This window comes from Hypanus sabinus, chromosome 14 (assembly GCF_030144855.1).
Source record: "Hypanus sabinus isolate sHypSab1 chromosome 14, sHypSab1.hap1, whole genome shotgun sequence".
Lineage (NCBI taxonomy): Eukaryota > Metazoa > Chordata > Chondrichthyes > Myliobatiformes > Dasyatidae > Hypanus > Hypanus sabinus.
Genome location: NC_082719.1, coordinates 50848538 through 50871609, shown reverse-complemented (window position 1 = coordinate 50871609; position 23072 = coordinate 50848538). Strand labels below are relative to the sequence as shown.

Below are 23072 nucleotides of genomic sequence, written 5' to 3'. Positions count from 1 at the left end.
CCTCCTTAGAAGTTCTTTCTTCTTCAATATGTTGCACCCCTAGCTGATAATGACAATCCAAACCACAGATTCTTTAGAGGACAACATGTAAGGTTATGAGATACCAGCACTACACTAACAAAGGAAGTGTCTGATAGTTTCGGTCACAAATCTTAACTAGACATAGGAGAGATAATGCGCCTACTTATACACATTCTGTTAAGAAACTCAATCGCTTTCCTCTTGTCCTCTCTGAAAGAACCACCTGCGTCTAGAACACCACACTGTTTTTCCACTGACTTCTACTTTGGCAGTGACAGTTGTAATCTGAACCACGTTTGTGCCCCTTGGTAAAGCCTCAACAACATTGTTGAACTGTCAGTTCTTCCAGGAAATCTTGCACCACGTTGGTTTCACATACGAGTTCCTGTGACTGTCCTCATGTCTGCTGATGACACCAATGGTAAAAGGCACAACACTGTCAAAAAATGCATTCTGCAGTTTAACAGGCAATCCTGACATCCAAATACTTTTTATCATTAAGGAAAAAGAGAATTAAAATGTCCTCATTGTAGCCTACTACTACATATTTTAAATACTTTGCATATGGTTTAATATTTTATAATTTTCTACTGTATACCATTCTCCAGTATTAATCCCCAAAATATTATTTTGCTACATTTTAATGCTTGATTTCAGATTTGTTTCAAAGTCTATAATAGTTGCTCCTATTGATAAAGTTAATCTGTTCCTAATTTTATGAGAGTTGTTAGACCTATGTTTTGCCCAAAACAGGCAAAATAAAAAAAATGTTTCTGTGCATTTTGCTATTTAGATCTATGGGTTTAAATCTCTACATGGCATTACAGCAAAATTAATCCTACAAACAAAAACAGGGCCAACTAAGTGGCAATGCTAAGCAGAAAGAAAACACATGTTCTCACCCGGAAAACCACACTTGTTGGCCGAGATGTGTTTTTCTCTCCTTTCAGCAGTTGACTTTATTTTTGCCTGTATGATCACTTGTGCCTCAATGCCCTTTACTTGATGTATGGGCTTAAAATGTTTAGCTATCTATTTTTAGATATTTTAAACCCATAGATCAACTAAGAGTGCACACAAAATGATCTAGATAAAAAAGTGTTGATAACTTCTATAAAATATTGAATAGATTATTAATATCTGCAGCTATTGAAAACTTTAAAGCAAATCTGAAATCAAATAACATTAAAAAACAACAAATTATGTACAATGCTGTAGAATAGCATTCCATGAATTAAGACATTATAAAATGTTAGAAAACCTTACACAACTTGCATCTGCTTTTAAGATGAACAGGGAAGCAGATTTTGTACGCATGTTTTAAGAACGTCTTTCAAATTTATCTGCCTCTGCCTTGCAAATAACTGAAATGTTCTAGATCAGTGGCTGCTTTGGAGGTAACACCACACATCCAAGTTACAGAATGACCTAGAGACATTGTTGCTTCCCTAGGTCTCACTCAGTCTGCATATCCCTGCCACTCAAGAGTTGAGCTGCCCAAAAATTTTCTGGGAGTGCGTGGTCTCCAGCCGATATAAAGGTAATGAAATTGTTCATTCTCAGCAGCTTTGTGAGGAACCAGTGGAGGGGTGGTCTATTATCACTACCTTGGTAACTCTGCCCTTCCAACCACTTCTGGCCCAAGAGGAAAAGTTATGTCTGGAGCTCCACTTGGCAGGGTGGATGATATGGGATTTATTTCAGCTCCTTCGTGAAGGGAGAGGCAACCAATTGATGGGTGCTTATGGAAAGCTGTCATGGAGGAAGAGCTTTGCATCTCCGAAGAAACCCAATAATTTCTGAAGCAGCATCTGATGGATTTTCTATGAATCACCAGTCAATTTACAGGATGTAGTTTTCTACTGATTAGGACTTGTAAGATATTACATTATTTAAGTTCTTTAATGGCAAGGGATTAAGCATACTGGGGAAAAATACGTTGAGCAGGGCAAGAAACAGATCAGTCATGATTTAATGGAATGGAAATAATTTAAGGAATTGAGTGACTTACTCCTTTTCTTAATCTTCCTTTTCCATGAGCATCTTGACACTGGCAGCTTATTTCACTACCCAAAACATAACTACACATCAGATGCTGGCAGAGCTAAGGCAATGATCAGAGTGGGTCCATTTTCTCTTGAAAACTCACTGTAGAAATTAACTGTGTTCTGCATCAAATCATCTTTAATAATCAGAATATGTTGATTATTTTGTTTAACTTGCAGCTTTTTAAAACTATAAGCCTGCTTCTGAAGGTGCTACTTTGTGTCAGGGCATGGTTGCTCAGCCATTTATTTACCACTGGCACCTTACCAAAATAGCCTCTTTCCTCCAAGTCCTCCAACTCTCAAGTGCTGGCATGCTTTTGAAAATAAACAAATCCAATTCTGGCCAAATATACACCTATAGAGTAATGGTTTATTTTAAAAGGTGACCATCCATTTTAATCTCTGGATTAATATATCATACCTTATCAGCACACTTAGTGCACCTAATGGTGTAACCATGGTGGCAGGTGCAAACATATAGGCAGCAAAGTTTGCAGCTTCTCCAGCACCCACTATAAATTAAAATAGTAAGAGTGAGCTTTACAAAAGGAATCATCTATCACCGTTTTCAAAGAGTTTCAGAATACACTTTTCTATCATGTCTGAATTACTCTCCGCTTTATAGAATGTTCATAAAATACAGACAATAACATTGGTAAGATAAGCGATTCCCTGAAGTTACTTTAATACTAGAAAATAGTGTACTATATGCTGCACATAATTATTTGGCCAGTGTTAAACAACATGAGGAAAAGACCAATGCAAAGAAGATTTTTTAACATTCTCACTGCTATGAATGTTCAAAAGCCTGATGAATTTTGATAAGAGTAAATGAGGAGATGCAGTTTTTAATAGCAGAAGCTCAGGAACCAGACACCATAGTTTGAAATGTAGTTTTAAAAAGCCAGAAGACAACAACAGTTCCCTTGGGCATTAAAATGATGATCAAGAATGCCTGCATGCTAAAGTGGTGGAAGCAGATTCAAGGTTAATTTTTTGAGACAGGAAAAAAAGGGGTGAATAGAGAAATAACAAGCAAGTTAAAACTCACTGGGTAATGCCAAAATAAAATCTATTCTTTTGACTTGCTCTCATATTAAATTTTAACCTAATTTATCACTGAAGCAGCTTTTGAATAATAATAGTATTCTTTGAAGATCCAATTCTTGCCTTAGATTTGGTGAATTCCATGTACCTCACCTCCGTACAATAACTTTCAGGATTACAGCGGTGGTCAGTTTACTGCCATGTAACAAATGCTACAATCAACGTAATTTGTTTTTCTGTAACTCCACAAGGATGCATATTTCAATGTAACTTGACACTCCTCTGTTAAGAAAATTGCTGCTATAAGCACCAAAGAGGCATAGAGAAAGGAATGGAGGGAGCTTGGGCAGTAATTAGGAATAAGGGAACAGCTAGAACAAGATACCTGCTCATCCACCAGGTAAATATTTTGAACTGAACTAGACATTAGTACTAATGCTTCCAACATATAATGCTGCTGATGTAATCAGGTCTTAAAAATCAGATTCCAGACCCATTAAAACTGATGTATACATGGAGCCTTTGGTTGCTTTGGCACATTCAGATACATCGAGGGAAGAACTTGGGGCACCAACTGATCCCTTTGCTATCCCATCATAGCAGTGCTAATCCACAGCAATGTAACAATCCAGACTCTAGCTATGACTAAGATAGTGGCTTAGTTATACCTTCAGTGAAAAAGATCTTTATTTTAGTTTTCAATTAATTATTTGAATACACATGTCATTATAAAATCAGCATTAATCAGCCAACATTAGAAGGTGGTGCTAAGCTACAAGGAAATGAGAAAAAGCAGGAATAGAATTGTTCTGTTGGGAGTTAGCATTGATCTGATAGGCTTAACAGTCACCTTGTGTCCTAATTGAAAAATGGAAACCAAAGCAAAATAAACAATGTTGAAAATCCAGAATTGAAACTACTGCAAATAACAATCTACCCCAGAGTGTTTTGAGCATTTTCCATGTTTACGCTTGTGCTGATACCAAGACAGATGATTTCCATTTGTTTGTGAAGCATCCTTTTTGCCTGGACCCTAACAAACCTATTCTGAGATCATAATTAACTTTACAAAAGTGAGATAGCTATCTATAGCAACCTGAAATCCTGAATACATACAAACTCAGCTTGACTAGTTTATTTATACCCGACATTAAGTAGTAGCACCAGTTAAACAAATACACACACACGCACAAAGCAACTTACTAGAGAGAAGTCCTCCCCACCATAGCCATTCCTTCAAATAGGCATATCCTCCTTGACCTGCAAGGTTATCACAGAAGAGTTAATATAATGGATTGTACTTCCAGATGGTTCAAGTGCAGGTTAAAAAACTGTCAACATTTTACACCCTATTCATTGGCAATAATGGTTAAAAATCATTATCTAGAACTTTATTTTCTTAGACATAAAATTACTTAACTTTCCAACCACCCAAGAAAGGATATAGCTAATAAAAACACTTTTCTCTCCTCTCCACACCCCCACATAATCATAATTTCAGACTTTGAAACATCCTACTAAAGAATGAACATTTTCAGGGAGTATTTCTAGTGGCTTCAGGGAACAAATTTCATAACAGCTTTGCATTATTTAAGGCATTTAATTGTCAATTCAAAATGTCTCAATGTTTTGAAACATCATACAATTTACATGAATACAATTTCAACAAACTAAAACTAATATGTCAGGAAATTGAATTACAATTTCAGTGACGATAGGAGAGCCAGCTTATCTGCCAAAGTTAGACAGAGTGAAATTTGGATTCAAGAATCTTACCAATTTATTCAGTAACAGTAATGCTTAATCTCAACAGAATGCACATGATCTTTGAGCCTTGACTGAAAATGCTTTCCAAAGTACAGACCTCATTTAAGACTCATTAGCAAGGCTCCTTGGATTTCACCAGTACTGGAAAATATGAGAGGGCCCAAGTCAGATGGGAATGAGGCATGGCAGCACGGCCATTTAATGCAGTTGTGGTACTAACTTTTTTCTGACGGTGAATGCAGTAACCCAAATCAAAAAAATGAATCATTTTCATCACACCTTGCCCTAGATACAAACATTGAAGATATTTGCGAAGTAACAGGAGCAAACCAACACTTTAACAAGCTTACTTTTGCCATTAGAAAACAGTGTATTTCCATAGAGAGTCACTGTATCTCACAACAAGCTGAACATTTTTTTCTCCTCAAAGGAAATAAATGACGAGTCATATGAAAGGAAAACTAATGTGAATTACAGCATTGGCCAAGGTGAATCTGTGCAATTCATTGCCACAGATGGCTGTGGAGGCCAAGTAATTGGGTATATTTAAAGCAGAGATTGTTAGTTTCTTGATTAGTAGAGACATCAAAGGTTACAAGGATAAGGCAGAAGAATGGGGTTGAGAGGGATAATAAATCAGCCATAAATCAGAGCAGACTCAATGGACCAAATGGTCTAATTCTACTCCTATGCCTTATGGTGATGCTGGGGTGTGATGGAATAGAAAACATTAGGTGGTGCACCAGTAGAGACTTTTGCATGTGGATAATGTCACAAGATCATTAAATTTACACTTGAACTAATAGTACAAGAAGACAGTGTAACACATACAAAATGCTGGAGGAACTCAGCAGGCTAGTCAACATTTCCTCTTTTCCATAGATGCTGCCTGGCCCTTTGAGTTCTTCCAGCATTTTGTGTGTTGCTTGGATTTCCAGCATCAGCAGAGTTTCTCTTGTTTGTGATAAGAAAACAATGCTTTGGTTAAATATCTCATCCAGATCAGTTCAGCAATATTGTTGAGGAAAAAAAACTTCCATGGGAATGCATTCCCAGTTACAATATGGGAGTCAGTGGGGTTTAAAAAGGCTTCTGTTTTCGAGCAGTGGTCCCCAACCTCCAGGCCATGGACCGATACCGGGCCGCAAAGGATGCAGGGGTGCAGCAGTAGGCAGAACACAGCCAGCACATCTTTAAGAAAAAAGCTGAAATAAACAAGCTAATCAATTAGGTGCTGCCCAGCACGTAAATGTCAGTGCAGATCAATGATCGGTCTGTGGCCTGGAGGTTGGGGACCGTTGTTTTAGAAAATAGTGATAAGGACTTTTTTCTAAATATGTGATCTCTTCTTAATGCAAGGGTACAGTAAACCCAAACCTTGAGCACCTGAAAAACGCACAGGCATGTATTATCCATCTGCATAGAGGTTGCATATATAAAAAGGACATATTTTGAATCTAAGTAAGAATAAAATGGGACCATAGCCAAAAAACAAGTTCAAGTTGCAGTATATTGTCATCTGTGTGCATTCTCGTATACAACCAAATTATACGATGTTACTCCAAACCACGGTGCACTCACAATGCATATATCACACACATCACACAGAACAAAATATTACCACAAATAAATTAATAAAATAAAAGTCAAACTGCATTGATGTGCACATCACAGGTAAACAATTACCAGCTTGCTATCCTAGTAACAAAATCTCAATGGTGGTAAAGTATTCATTCATCCAGATGGTCCTGTACCTCCTTCCTGACAGTAGTGGGTCAAAGAGATTATGGGATAGGTGGTAGGGATCCTCAACAATGCTTTGTGTACAACACTCACAGAAAATGTTACAAAGTGGGGGTGGGAGCCCTGCTGATCCTCTCAGCAGGTTTTACTATCCTCTGTAAGGTCTCATGGTCTGATGCTTTGCAGCTTCTGTACAATGATGTGGCCAGACAAGACTCTCGATGGTGCTCCTGTAGAAGGTTGTTAGGAGGAGGACCAGAAGCCTTGCATGCCTTTATCTCCTCAGAAAGTGTAGATGCTGCGGTGCCCTCTTGACTAATGAGGAGATGTTGTGGGTGCCGGTTCAATTGTCTGTTACATGCACACCAAGGAAATTTGTGCTGTCACTCTCTGCATGACAGACCCATTGATGTGTAATAGACAAAGTCCCGACGAAGGGTTTCGGCCCGAAACGTTGACTGCTCATTTCAACGGATGCTGCCCAACCTGCTGAGTTCCTCCAGCTTGTTTGTACGTGTTGATTTGACCACAGCATCTGCAGTGTACTGTGTGTTGACTGATATGTAATAGAGACTGGCCGACCTGTGCCTTCCTGAAGTCCACAATCATCTCTTTTGTATTGCGCATGTTGAGACTCAGTTTAGTGTTCTCACACCATTTGATAAGCCTCTCTCCCTCCTTTCTGTATGCCAGCTCATCATTGTCGCTGATGCGCTGAACTTGATGATGTGGTTTGAGCTGGCTCTGGCAGTGCAGTCGCAAGTTAGCAGGGGTCACAAACGCAGGAGATTCTGCAGATGCTGGAAACCTAGAGCAGTAGTCACAAAATGCTGGCAGAACTCAATGGGTCAGGCGGCATCTATGGAAACGAGAAAAAACAGTCTATCTTGGGTCAAAACCCTTCATCATGTCTGGAAGGGAAGGGGGAAGATGCCAGAATATAAAGGTGGGTGGGGGGGGGGGAGAGGTAGGGGGATGAGCAAAGCCAGGTGGATGGGGGAGGGGGAAGTAAGAAAGAAACTGGGGAAAGGCCAAGAGAAGAACGTATCTGACAGGAGGGGAGACTGGACTATGGGAGGATAGGAAGAAGGGGAGGGAAAAGGTAAGAGGCCAGAATGGGGAATAGAAGAGGGAAGGAGGTGGGGAAATAACCAGAAGGAGAAATCAATATTCATGCCATCACTTTGGAGGCTACCTAGTCGGAATACAAGGCAATGCTCCTTCACCCTGTGAGTGGCCTCATCGGGGCAGAAGAGGCAGCCGTGGAGTGGCACGTTAGAATGGGAACAGGGATAAGAATTAAAATGGTTGGCCATCAGGAAAATCTAATGTTTGCAGGCAGAGCGGAGGTGCTCTACAAACTGGTCTCCCTATTTACACAGCCTCACCAATGTAGAAGTGGCAGCACCAGGAGCACTGGGTGCAGTAGGCAACCCAAGCAGATTTCCAAGTGAAGTATTGACTCACCTGGAAGAACTGTGAATGGGCAGGTGTAGCACAGACAGGTACCGACTGAGCACACAGCCCTGTGGGGTACCAGTGCTCAGCGTGGAGTTTGAGATGTTGCTGCCAACTCGAACTGACTGTGTCCTTCCATCAAGAAGTCCAAGATCCAGTTGCAGAGGGGGTGTTAAGTCCCAACCAGGACAGTTTACCCACCAGCCTCTGAGGAATGATCGTGTTAAGTGTCGAGCTGAAGTCAATGACAACATCCTGGCATCATTTTCTAGGTGGGACAAGATGGAGGGGAGAACCGAGGCTATGCCATCACTAATGGACCAGCTCGAGTGGTGGATGAACAGTAAAGGGTCCAATGTAGCTGGAAGATGGGATTTTATACTGTCCATTACCAGCCACTCCAAGCACTTCACAATTGTTGAGGTCAGTGCTCTATGTGGTTAACGTTTAGACTAGTTACTTTCATTCCTGGGCACTGGAAAGATGGTGGCTGCCTTGAACCCTGCAAAGACAGTGGACTGTTGCAAAGGATGACATCTGTTAGCTGAGCCATGCAATCACTCTGCACTTGGCCAGGCAGCTTTGAGTGAGTTTACCCTGGCCTGGATCTCCCTCACCTGAGCTGTGGCCAGTCAGGATGCCTGTTCCTCAGTTGGTGGGGGGGGGGGGGGGGTTACTCTCCTTGATGTCGCATCATTCATTTTGTCAAGTCATGCATTGAAGGAATTCCACCTGTCAGGAAGGGAGAAGTTGCTGCCGTTGATGCATAGGGTGGAATTGTAATGGGTTCTGGTTTGTATACCTTGCTGCATGTCCCTGGTGTCACAAAGGTGTCTGTGAATTTCCTGTGAACTCTCACTTTGAGAATTAAGGAGGAACTTACACGCATTAATTAAGAGACAAATGAAATATGAGCTTCCATTTCAAACCATTCACCCACAATATTCCTCCAGCCCCTGAATGCGTAAATGAAGGCTGGTCAAGATAAGGCCCCACTTCCAGAGCACTGATCTTGAGAATGTTGGTGCTGATCTTCCACTGTCCCAGGATGACTAGGTGGCTAACTTCTTCTAATGAGGCCCCAGGCAGTGCATCAACCTCCTCAAACTTGCTCTGTCATTGATACCATGAACAAGGGCTACATTCAAAAGTGAGTAGAAATACAGAGGGGTTGGGAATGTTTAGGTAAAATTAGAGGTACAGGTTGCTGTAAGATAGATATGCTCCAAGGAAGATGGGACAAAATTAAAAAAAAATAATAATAAATCAGCAATTACTTGGGTAAAAGAAGGACTAAATTTCATCCCAGACATTATCAAACAAAACAATTTGATAATTGCAATATTAGAAGTAATTTCTAGTTCCTACATGATCAATTTAAAAATGTTTTCTCATCCAATCTGTTATATCCTATTAATATCCTAAGATCCTAAGAAGGGGGTCAGTAACCCCCTTCTCATTTATTTTAACCTCCAGCAAATGTCCTACTTTTCCATATAAGTATATGTCTAGTAAATCTTCTCTGAACTGTATCTAACATTCAGAGGAAGTTTAAAGAACAAGATTTCATCGTACGAAATTAAAAGTAAAAACCTATGGTTATATCTAAACTCCAGTCCCTGGGAGTAAACGCTTCACTCTGATCCTCGACTTCCTGATCAATAGACCACAAACAGTAGTTAGACAGTGTCTGCCACAAGTATTCTAAACATTGGTGCTCTGCACTTTTGCTTCCTCAACCCTCTACCCATTTTTATCAATGCTCCATACACAACCACAAGAGTTGTAGGCACTGCTCAGCATATCACGGAAACCAGCTTCCCCACCACAGACTCTGTCTATTCCTCTTGCTGCTGCAGCCTGCAATATCAAAGGCCACACCCACCTTGCACAGTCTCACTTCTTCCCTTCCACTAGGCAGAAGATACAAAAGCCAGAAAGCACATCCCACCAAGCTCAAGGGCAGCTTAGTAATGACTATTAAAGAGTTCTCTAGTTCAATAAGATGGACTCTTGACCTCACAACCTACCTTGTTATGGTCTGCCACCTTAGTGCTTACCTACATTGCACTTTCTCTGTAACTGTTACACTATACTGCATTCTTATTGTTTTACCTCGTTCTGCTTTAATGTGCTATATAATGACATTTTCTGCTTCAATGTACTATATAAAACCAAAAGATAAAGGAACAGAAGTCGGTCATTCGGCTCATCGAGTCTGTTCCGCCATTCAATCATGAGCTGATCCAATTCTTCCAGTCATCTCCACTCCCCTGCCTTCACCCCATAACGTTTGATGCCCTGGCTAATCAAGAACCTATCTATCTCTACCTTAAATTCACCCAACAACTTCACCCAACAACAGCCACTTGTAGCAACAAATTCCATAGATTTACCACCCTCTGACTAATGTAATTTCTCCACATCTCAGTTCTAAAAGGACATCCTTCAATCCTGAAGTTGTGCCCTCTTGTCCTAGACTCCCCTACCATGGGAAATAACTTTGCCATATCTAATCTGTTCAGGCCTTTTAACATTCAAAATGTTTCTATGAGATCTCCCCTCATTCTCCTGAACTCCAGGGAGTACAGCCCAAGAACTGCCAGATATTCCTCATACGGTAACCCTTTCATTCCTGGAATCGTTCTTGTGAATCTTCACTGAACCTTCTCCAATGTCAGTATATCCTTTCTAAAATAAGGAGCCCAAAACTATACACATACTCCAAGAGTGGTCTCACGAGTGCCTTATAGAGCCTCAACAGCACATCCCTGCTCTTATATTCTATACTTCTAGAAATGAATGCCAACATTGCATTCGCCTTCTTCACAACCAACTCAACCTGGAGGTTAACCTTTTGGGTATCTTGCACAAGGACTCCCAAATCCCTTTGCATCTCTGCATTTTGAATTCTCTCCCCACCTAGATAATAGTCTGCCAGTTTATTTCTTCCACCGAAGTGCATGACCATACACTTTCCAACATCGTATTTCATTTGGCACTTCTTTACCCCTAAACTATCTAAGTCTCCCTGTTTCCTCAACACTACCCGCTCCTCCACCTATCTTTGAATCTTCGGCAAATTTAGCCACAAATCCATTGACATACATTGTAAAAAGCAGCGGTCACAACACCGACCTCTGTGGAGCTCCACTGGTAACCGGCAGCCAGCCAGAATAGGATCCTTTTATAATGACACAGAGGTAGAAAATGCGCTGACTGGCTGCATTATGGCCTGGTATGGGAACACCAATGCCTTTGAGCTGAAAATCCTACAGAAGTGTGCTGGATTCAGTGCAGTATATAACAGGTAAAACTCTCACAAATACATGAAATGTTGCTGTAAAAAATCCATCATCAAAGATCCTCACCACCCAGGCCATGCTCCTTTTCTCACTGCTGCCATCAGATAGAAGGTATAAGTACCTCAGGACTCACACTACCAGGTTCAAGAATATTTATTACCCCTCAACCATCAGGCTCTTGAACAAAAGGGATTAACTACACTCTTTTAAGGACTATTTTATCTTGTTATTTCATGTTCATTATTTATTGCTATTTATATCTGCATTTGCACAGTTTGTTGTTCATTGATCCCGTTTACTGCTACTGCTTTATAGATTTGCTAAGTATGCTTGCAGAAAAAGAATCCGCAGATGCTGGGAATTCAAACAACACACACAAAATGCTGGTGGAACACAGCAGGCCAGGCAGCATCTATAAGGAGAAATACTGTTGACTTTTTGGGCTGAGACCCTTCGTCAGGACTAACTGAAAGGAAAGATACTAAGAGATACTAAGATACTAAAGAAAAAGAATCTCAGGCTTGTATGGGATGACAAGAATGTAGTTGGATAATAAATTTAACTGTATGAATGGTATGCAAGAAAGGATCTCACTGTATTTTAGTATATACCTCAACAATAAACCAGTTCTAATTAGATTAAATCAAAGTTTGAGATTACTTTAGGGAACAGCATTTTGATGAACTAGAGATCTAGAAACCTGGAATTCATTGCAATAAAATCATTATAAAACAGGTTCACTGATACAGATGGATGGAAAATGTTCTGCTTTGCTCACCATACACTTTACAAAATGGATAGTCAGGCTGATAAATAAAGATTGCAGGGAACTTCATTTGAGCTGAACAAAGAACTGCATACTCACCTCTCACAGGTAAGGATTTTAGCCAAGCACTTCCTTATTCTTTTAGTTATTAAAGGAATAATCATCTGGTCTTTATTACCAAGTTATCTCAAGACTTATGACACAAAAATAAAGATTGAATGTAATCCTCATTTTCCTAAATTACTGTTCATATTAAACTCATGCAAATTATTCCTCAGCATTTACTGTAACTTGGAATTTGGCTGAACAATTTGCCCAAGGTCAATGGTTCAAATAACTGTAAAGCTAATTCATCCTTGAAACTTAAACAGCGTTGATTTCAAAATCTTAAAAAACAAAATATACCAGCTCTGATATTTCCTTTATTAGCCAATCGCAAGAGACCCTTCTTCTTGAGTATAAAGCTGCTTCCAATGAAGAGACTGGATGCGATCGCTAGTGCCAGCCCAATGTACAGGTTGGATTGCGTTTCAGGCCAAGTTACTGTTTCAAGGTCTGTCCTGTTGAATTCTTCATGCAGTATATTGTGATGAATGTCTTTCACTTTGGTCACATTGATGATCCAACATAAAGCCCACTGAGACATAGATGGGCAAGCAAAAGAAATGAAGGAACCTGTGTAAGAAAAACATTTTCAGTTTATTTATAGTATCTGTTTATAATCAATTTAAAAATATATATTTTCTAAAATATATTTTAAGATAAATTACGTCCTACATTGTACTTAATCAAAAGTGAGATATTTAATTAATGTCATTAAAGGTTATAAAGATGGGGAAATTTAATAATGGATTTGAGCCAAATCAGATTTATTTTTAAAATGATACTTTATTCAAAATATTCAATTTTGAAGAAGTATTTTTTCCATAATTGAACTACCAAAAGCAATATAAAAAGCGAGTATAAGAAATGGCAGAAGGCACATAGTCTTTTCAATCTGTTCCACAACTGGTGGCTCCCATATTATAACCAATTGGGTATAAGAAATCCATGGTTTCAAAGTAAATAAATAAACCACATTTTACCATCACTCTATTTTTTGATGCTAACCAGATGAGGCATCTTACAGAACTCACAATATATACCATTTTCTAGGAATACATCAACCCAACCCCCACTTGTCAAGAGGGACTCGTATTCATAAATTATGGATGATCTGACTCAACTTCCATTCCACTTTCTTGCTTGTTCTCCATATCCCTTGGATCCCCTATAGACCAACAATCTATTATTTTGGCCTTAAATATCATCAATGAATTCAGTAACTCATTGGCTGCATCAACTGATTCATGACCCTCTGGAGAATAAATTCCCCTTTACTTCAGCCTTAGATGCACCCCAATTCCACAGGGATAACTTCCACTCGGCATCTGTGTTATAAACTCCCCTCTGAATTCTATGTTCTTCAAGATAACCTCACTTCTTTAAACAAAAAAGTTCATCTATTTTACTAAAGGAAATAGCCCCACATTATTCTTCATCTGCCAATAATGTCCAATCAATTAAGCTGTCTACCTCTTTCCAGGGGTCTTACATTCTTCATATAATGTGAAGGAATTATGGACAAAGAGGAACTGGCACAAGTGAGATGAGATCTGAGGCAGATCATACATGATCACTGCAGATGATCAGCGATTTACTTAACACAGCATGAATGGCAGAGACACTGTAGCTTAATGAAAGGTCAGTAGAAATGCAGATTACTCAACTGCAGATTGATTCATATGGACACAAACCATACAGTTTGGTTAGTCACCTTTATTAAGGAACAAGATCAACATTAAGTTTTGAAAAATTTAATCAAGATAAATGATCAAAATTAATCAAGATAAATTTTGAAAGTGTTGTCACAGATGACAGTGTTTTGAGTTAACCCCACAACTGCAGTGATTACACTAGGTTGACAAGAAAAAACAAGAAAGGTCTGATTCACAGAATCAGATGTCAATTGAGCAGGTTTTACAGTTCAAGATGATGTACTACCCAGATTGTTACACAAACCTTCAGATGCAGTGATTTTTCACACTGCAACTTGTAGTAAAGACCTTCCAGTAACGGGCAATGATGCTTCTACCTCTCACACCGAAATAAAATGAAGTAGCCCAGACAAAAGTCCAAATGAAACTTTACAGCTTTTTTTTTTATTGCATGCTTGAATTATCAATTGGCCAGAAACATTTATCAAGGGAGCATTGAGTAATGGATGCAAGTGTTCTCAAGAGGAACACTGCAGACAAACGACATGCAAAATACACTGGAGTTCCTCAATGTCAAGGTATTGCTAGAAGTTGCATTGAAAAGCAAAAACCTGCAAATGCTAGTAAAACTAAACTAAAAATCAGAAAATGTTAGCAATGTTCACAAGATCAGGAAGCATCTGGACAGAGAGAAAAAGCAGTTTCATTGCATGTGAAGATCTTTTCATCAGAGCCAGAAATGTTGGAAATCAGGCATGTCTTAAGTAGCAGAAAAGATGGTCATGATGGAAGAAGAAAAACAGGAATATTAAAGACAAGGCAGGGAACGAATGACACAAATGGTGGTAGTGCTGGCTGAGAGACACTAATGCAGGTTTGTAATCATCTCCGCTGGACTGTTGGGAATCCTAGATTCAGTGGGCTTATCAGCCTTTAGCTCCATTAGTTTATCAAGTACTTTTGTTTATCAAGTCCTCTCCTTTTTGCCCTTAGACTTTCTATTACTATTGGGACATCTTTAGTGCCTTCTGTGTGAGAACTAGACAAAAACATCAAGCAATACAAGCCTAAATTAGATCATCATAAGAGTGTTACGTCCATAGCCCCCTCCTTTGTGAGAATCGCAAGATCTCTGTTGGGCTGGGTCAAGGGGCCCAGGAAATGGGAAAAGAGATGTGCAGGCTGGCTCGTTTCCCCAGTGATGTAAAGCTACGGGACATGGCCATTGTCTCTTGGAGACCAATTTGTGGATTGAGCTACTATACTACGTGAACAGCCTCAGGCAAAGTGGGCTGGTTGAGGGAGAGAGTGCACACCCCCAACCTGATTGACATCGATGACCTTGCAAGTCAGGATAAAAGAGGGTCTGTAGGAACAGTCCCTCAGATGCACCAGAAGAAACGTTAAGCGACCACGTAACAGCAGGAAGTCATCTGAATGAGGTCACGTGCGTTCAATTCTGTGGCTGGAATTGGTGGCTGGAACCACGGAAAACAGCTTGTAGCTAACAACGGGGGAATCCGCTCCCCTGACTCAACGGATTGGCATCATAAAAGACCTGGGCAAGTTTAAACCGCATCACTCTTAAACCCAACAACGCTGCAGCTTGAACGAACTGATAGTGACTGTTATCTTTCCATCAGACAATACATTATCCCCTAGACAACGATAGAGCTATTTCTTATTGGTTATTCTTATACCTGCGCTTTAGATTTAGTATTGACGACGTATATTATCTGTATGTTTGCATTAATCTTATTTTTGTGCCCTTTATCAATAAATATTTTTAAAAATAGTACCATCAGACTTCAACGGACCTCTCTATCTTTGCTGGTAAGTGATCCAGTTACAGGATTTCGTAACAAGAGTAAAACAGACAAATATTTAAATGATGTTTAATCTATTCCACATGGATGTACTGGTATTGGAAACATAGAAAATCTACAGCACAATACAGGCCCTTCAGCCCACAAAGTTGTGCCGAACATGTCCTTACCTTAGAACTACCTAGGCTTTACCCATAGCCCTCTGTTTTACTAAGCTCCATGTACCTATCCAGGAATCTCTTAAAAGTGTTACGTACCCCGTTACTGGGTTTACAGGCCAGCAGAAATAGAAGAATCCATTGGAGTGTGGTGGTATCGAAAACTAGAAGTGTTTATTAGTAAACTATACAATATAGTATCAAAAATGCAAATATACATATAAAACAAGTTAGCAATAATAAAGATAGGTGTAGGAATAATAATCAACAATAATAAACAAGCTCTATCAATGTCTAGGGGTAAATGAATTGTCATAAGAGAATGTACAGTTCAGTCCATGTGTGCTGAGGTAGTTGTGGTTGCTGTATTGGAGAGAGGGAGGGGGAGAGGGAGAGGGAGAGGGAGAGGGAGAGGGAGAGGGAGAGGGAGAGGGAGAGGGAGAGGGAGAGGGAGAGGGAGAGGGAGAGGGAGAGGGAGAGGGAGAGGGAGAGGGAGAGGGAGAGGGAGAGGGAGAGGGAGAGGGAGAGACTGACTGCAGCCAGCAAACCTTCTGTTGTTTTCTGATCCTGTTGTACTGTTGTGGTCACTTGGGTTATGACCCTCTGTTCTCAGCCAGACCTTTCTTCTGTGGTGGACTCGTCACTCTGGCATGAGTGGACACACACACAAGCCCCCACCGGCCCTGCCCTCACACTGTGAGCTTTGTGACCGATCTCCTGATTCGGTCCTCGAAGCCCCCACCTTCCTGTGGGTGCACAACACTCGGTCAGTGTCCACTGGTGTGCCTGATGGGTGTCTCCCCACATCTGTCTTTTATCCCCACTGACAGGGTATCAGCCATCCATCAACTCAACATGACCATGTCCATCAAATCAGGCCACTCCTGCTGTCTCCTTAGGAATGTTAACGAGCAAAGTAACGTAGCGAAAGATTGTTTACCTTTCCATCAGTGAAGAAGCCATAATACATAAATCAGTTGTCTCTCTCTCTCTTATCTGTAGCAGATGTTCCTGTCTCTGTGCTTCATCTCTCTCTCTCATTAGCAGCATAGCAATAGCAATAGTGCATAGTTCTCAAACGGGGGGGGGGGGGGAATGGTTAACTCTTCACCCCATTTCCATCAGGTCTGTTCAGCACTCATAACAAAAGACCCTATTGTTTCTGCCTCCATCACCACCGCCGGCAGTCCATTCCACGCACTCACCATTCTCTGTGTATAAAACTTGCCCCTGACATCTCCTCTGTACCTACTTCCAAGCATCTTAAAACTCTGCCCTCTCATGCTAGGCATTTCAGCCCTGGGAAAAAGCCTCTGACTATCCACACAATCAATGCCTCTCATCATCTTATACACCTCTATCAGGTCACCTCTCATTTTCTGACACTCCAAGGAGAAAAGGCCGAGTTCACTCAACCTATTCTCATAAGGCATGCTCCCCAATCCAGGCAACATCCTTGTAAATCTCCTCTATGGCTTCCACATCCTTCCTGCAGTGAGGTGACCAGAACTGAGCACAGTACTCCAGGTGGGGTCTGACCAGGATCCTATATAGCTGGAACATTACCTCTCAGCTCCTAAACTCAATCCCACAGTTGATAAAGGTCAATGCACCGTATGCCTTCTTAACCACAGAGTCAACCTGCACAGCAGCTGAGTGTCCAATGGACTCAGACCCCTAGATCCCTTTGATCCTCCACACTGCCAAGAGTCTTACCATTAATACTAGATTCTGCCATCATATTTGACCCACCAAAATGAACCACCAGGTAGCCTTGTACAAGAATAACAGATAATCATGTCAGTTTAAGTTTCAAAGTTCAAATTACATTTATTATTTATACTCCGTACAGCCTTGAGATTCATCTCCTCCTGGGCAGTCACAAAACAAAGAAACCCCATAGAACCCATCTTTAAAAAGGCTGTCAAATGCCTGACATGCAGAAAAAAAAGCAAGTCATGCAAACGATAAAAGCAAGCAACTGAACTGAAGTTGATGAAAGTGAGTCCACAGCCACGAATCCAGTCACAGCCGACCCAGGGAACATCAGCTGCAGGCCACAGCCTAAATTCACCACAGAGACGAACAAACCTTGCAAGCAGTGAGCTGAAAGGTGAACTTTGAACTACAGTGAAGATTCATTAGATTAATTCCTGGGAAAAGACTGGGCAGCATAGGCCAGTTATCTGTGCCATTTAAAAGAATTATATGGATAATTCTAAGATGCCTTGATGAAGTAGATATTGTGAGAAGGGATTAGGGAAAGCAGGGAAGTGGTGTGGGGTCAGAAGGCCAGAACAAAAGGAATGCTCTCATAATAAGTGATGAAACGTTTAAGATTGGTAAGGACAAACAACTAAAAAACATTATTTAGTATCTCAGTGGACTTTGGACTGGAAATGAAATCAGAAAGATTTTGTGGTCAAAGATGATGCATATAGGTATACCATGAATTAGAAGAGTATCAGATTTGCAGCTGAGATTCCTAAACAAGGATTCATAAAGAGGGAGGTTAGACGAGTGTGAATAGAATTCTGCCAAGAACCTGGATTTTGTCTTACTACTACTGAAAACGTACACAGATTTTGCTTGTAAAGGGAATGCAATTCCTGTTTGCCTTTGGTTTATACAAATACATTCTCACCTGAAAGATCTATCTGTCAGAATAGAAAGCTTGAAAGGAATCACACAAAAGCTGTAAACACAGCTAGCAGCATGTTCTGCATTCAGCCTTTGACAACTCTTCCATAACATATATAAAAACTGGTATAAAATGGTTTAGGAATAAAACAAATGTAATACACACAAAATGCTGGAGGAATTCAGCAGGCCTGGCAGCGTATATGGAAAACCTTTGGGACGACACCTGCGTGCATTACTTTGATTTCCAACACCTGTAGATTTACTCTCGTTTAGGAATAAAAACATTTACCTTTAGTATAACTAGAACTCAGCATTCAGTTTGTGGGTGCAGTATTGACATCGAGTAAACGCCTCACTGTTGGAAAGTGTGTCGAAAACGTTCCGCAAATAACTTTCCCAATCCACTACCATTACCTGCATCTTACAGCACCTATCTCATTGCCTCCGCCACGCTATCCATTTTCAGTCAAGGCATCAGAAATAAATGTTTCCACTTTTTTATTCAAAGTTTAAAATGCAAATAAAGGAAAATAAAAAAAAACTATGAAAAATTGTAACAGGACTGAAACGCCACAACAGCAGAAGCATTTCGTGTTCCTTGTAAAGATCAATAGCACAAATTAAAGATAACTTGGTTTGATGAAGGGAGTGTTGCCTTACAACATATTTCCGCATTATTTTGGAGGGTCTAGTTACATTTTATAGCTAGTGGGGGTTACATTTTGGACTCAATGAATACGTGTTATAAACCACACACAACTGGCTCGAATCAGATAACGATTTAAACAGTGCAGTCTCATTATTAAGTTTCTAATTCTACCAACGTTTTAAGTGGGTAATAAAACTTAATGAATGCCTTACATTTATGCCAATGTAAAATGAATAAGCTCAAAGTTGGACTACTATGGGTAATTGGGGTTCTGAAGCTGCGTCTATATATCGCGTCATTGCGGTTTGACTAGAGAAACATATTCTCTTGCAAAATGTGGCATCTGTATTTTGGTTCAAATCACGAAATATTTCCGTAAACACCCCGTGTATTATTTTTGTAACGGAAGTTGAAATAAAAACATAATACAGACAATACACGGATGGCAGGCTAGAGGAGCCGAAAGACTTTACCTTCTACACAATGCTTGTATCCTGGATCCATCGTAATCTTTCCCCAAACAACGGGAAGTGTTGTTTCCTCGGAACAAACTCTGCAAGTCCTCTTGGCCAAAATGCCGAACGCGCTGAAAGTTTCTCTCCGAAAACCTTTTCAAGCTCACAACTTTAAAAACCAGTTCTTTAACTGGTGATCTCCCCCATCCTTCCGCTGAACACTCATCATGCGACTCTACTAACCAGCACGTCCTCTTACACTCCCGCTAAAAGGCACGCCCCCGCCCCGCCCCGCAAGGTGCTCTCCGTTCTCAGGTGTGTCGAGCTGTCACTCACACACCGCCCCACCTGTCTGACAGGGCGAGCACTTGACAGGTTGGCCAGGAGGATTTGCCTAATACCCTTTGATTTTAGTTCTGAAATTTTGACGCTGTTATGCTTTCTTACGGCATTGTAAACTTCATCTCCGTCGTTCCAATATTACTTAGAGAGTATAGAATAATATAAGCAATTTAAATAATATCATTACAAAAGTGATGCTTTCTCTGGCACCTGACATTTTGTCGCAACCCCTGAGGAAAGTAATTCACAAAAGGAAAATGTAACATTACCAGACGAATCTTGTTCATAGAATAGAAATATAACCAGTCCCATGGGGAGCAATGGCGCTTAGAGTAGTGGAAAGGAAGCTGACACGGCTCTGGTACTTTGGTGCTCTAGTATTCCACTCAGGTGGTTTAATGCGGGCCAAACACACCAATCCATCAATTTCAAAGTAGCCCCAACACCTCGATTTTTTAGACCCAATTTACTTGGCCTTCAGCCAGTTGTTTTAATTAACAAAAAAAGACTAGTCTTTTTTTAATTGATTGCTCTTTTTTTGGTATGGATATTCAAGATAGATTTGCTCTTGGGAAATTCATGTGCGGCCTTTCACATGAAGAGATTTGGTCCTAATGCCTTTTTGTGAGATAGAAAGTTCCATGACCAAGCCTGTAAATGAATGGTGATATAAGGACAAGTCAAAGAGGCCTGTCAGTTAAAAGGGAACTGGAAAGTGATATTCCATCTAGTGTTTCATTTTTAGAAGATTTGCAAAATGTACTCGAGTGTTTTTCCCATTAAATATCTGTATGAGATAAGGCTACTGGTAAACCAGCTAAAAGGTTGTTGAGCCTAAACTGCCTTCAAGAACTATATTGTTAAATATAGCTTTTTATAACCACAATCTTCCTTCATGTCAGGTATAACACAGGACAGTTTAATTCTGATCTCCATTGACTCAAGGCATACAGGGAATCTCCTTGTCACATATGAGCAAATCTTCACTGGCTGAAATCCATTTTCTGGGCTAAATTGAAGTTTTGCATTCAGCATATTGCTAATTTGATGCAAGAGCTTCAAGCAGCTCCAGGCCTTAATGCTTGATTTCATACATATGAACAATGAATCCAAGGGTGACCTAGTCCCCATGGAAACATAGAACAATAAACAACCAGCATTTATCAGGCATTTTTGAAATATTATGTTGCCAAGTCAGAATCAGCTTTCGTTTCACCCTCAGTCGAACTTGGACAGGTAGTCCTGTGGATTTCTGTCAATTAATATCATGGTTAAAATGCTAATCAAAGATCTAATCTAACCTCAATAACAATTGGGTGTGGCTTCATTTTAAGTAATGTATGTATGGGAGGGTAAGAGAATTAATTTGGTGTAGTCTTACTCATAGTGAGCCTTTTAAAGATAAACTGGTTTGTTTAGTTACACAAATACTAGGTTGGCCTTTCAAAAAGGAATAGGTTGGAGAATATTAACCTGCTGAATGCCAAAGCATGTGTACATGTTGCAAGAATGTTATTATGAAGCCTTTATTAAGCAGAGTTTATACGTGAATGATGAATGTACAGCTCAATACATTTTTAACATCTGATTACAACCCTGTTAAAATACTTGGAAGTTTAACAATGGGCCTGATTTTTATAGTACAGGGTACCTTGCATCATACTTCACTAATTAAACCTATAGTTATATTTTCAGGTACTTAAGCTTTGTCCGAAAGATTGGAACTGCAAACCCTGGTGAACAATGAGACCAACTACATTGCATAAAGAATAAGATTTAAGGACTGAGAGAAAAAAAACATAAAGATGGAGAAGAAGGATGTATTAAGTGTCAAATAAGGTCCAGGAAGTAATTACAACAGCAATGAACAGTAATCAACAGGCTGATTACAATTGTATTAGGGAGGCATTGTGGAGTGTAGATTGGGTGTTATTGTTATTAGGTAAGTCTAAATTGGACATATAGGTCACCTTGTCATAATTCAAGACCAATATGTTCTTATGAGAAACAAAGAGAAGGATAGCAAAGTTCAAAAACCTTGGAGGATCAGAGATGTTGCAATTTTAGTCAAAAAAGAAAAATGTATTTGTAATTATAATTACGGTGAAAAGCTTTTCTAGCACGGCATTCAGACATAACACAATGCTTTGCGGTAGTACACAGTAAACCACTGACAGAATGCAGAGTAAAGTGTAACTGTTACAGAAAGAGTGCAGTGCAGGTCATGACGAGGTAGATAATGAGATCGAGAGTCCTTTTATTGTATCAGGGGATATTCAGTAGTTCTATAACAGCAGGGTAGAAGCTTCCCTTGAGCCTGGTAGTGCGTGCTTTCAGGCTTTCATATCTTCTGCCGATGAGAACAGAGAATGTCCAGGTTGAGTGGGGTATTTGATTAAGATGTCTGCTTTGCACAGACAATGAGAAAGAAAGTATATGCTATTGGACAAGGTAACTGAAGAATATAAAGGAAGCAGAAAAGAATTTAAACAGAAATCAGAAGGGCTAAAAATGTCCTTCATGTGAACTATTAAGGCAAATCCTTTACAATTTATACATACATTAAAAACAAGAGGTTGGATAGGGAAAGTGGAAGAAAAAGGAGGGAATTTATGATTGGAGCCAGAGGAAGTGGGCAATGATTTACACAAGCATTTTGTATCTGTATTCATCAAGGAGAAGGAAACAAAGGATAGTAAGATTCGAGAATGGTATGCTGATATTCTAGGGCATATTGATATCAAGCAAGAAGTGGGTTTGGGTCTTGTGAAGAACATTATGGTGGATAGGTTCAATAGCTTGATAGGTTCAATCATCTGTAGTTGGGAAATTGCTTGCGTTACGAAATTCCTGTAACTGGATCACTTACCAGCAAAGGTAGAGAGGTCTGTTGAAGTCTGATGGTACTATTTTTAAAAGTATTTATTGATAAAGGGCACAAAAAGACGATTAATGCAAACATACAGATAATATATGTCATCAATACTCAATCTAAAAATGCAGGTATAATAATAATCATCAATAAGCAATAGCTCTATCGTTTGTCTAGGGGATATTGTATTGTCCGATGGAAAGATAAAAGTCACC

At 39.9% G+C, this 23072-nt stretch overlaps 1 protein-coding gene and 1 long non-coding RNA gene across 2 annotated transcripts in view; one reads left to right on the top strand and one right to left on the bottom strand.

Moving 5' to 3' along the window:
* Positions 1–19889, bottom strand: part of LOC132404732 (magnesium transporter NIPA2-like) — a 29150-nt gene extending 9261 nt beyond the window's left edge. The window contains exons 1-4 of the mRNA XM_059989148.1: positions 19662–19889; positions 12561–12830; positions 4320–4376; positions 2491–2581 (exon numbers count right to left, since the gene is read on the bottom strand). Coding sequence (XP_059845131.1) covers positions 2491–2581; positions 4320–4376; positions 12561–12830; positions 19662–19692 — 449 coding nt within the window. The 5' untranslated portion in view covers positions 19693–19889. The remainder of the gene's footprint in view (positions 1–2490; positions 2582–4319; positions 4377–12560; positions 12831–19661) is intronic.
* A 1289-nt stretch (positions 19890–21178) lies between these two features.
* Positions 21179–23072, top strand: part of LOC132404733 (uncharacterized) — a 36677-nt gene continuing 34783 nt past the window's right edge. The window contains exon 1 of the long non-coding RNA XR_009515654.1: positions 21179–21221. This is a non-coding gene — a long non-coding RNA (uncharacterized LOC132404733). The remainder of the gene's footprint in view (positions 21222–23072) is intronic.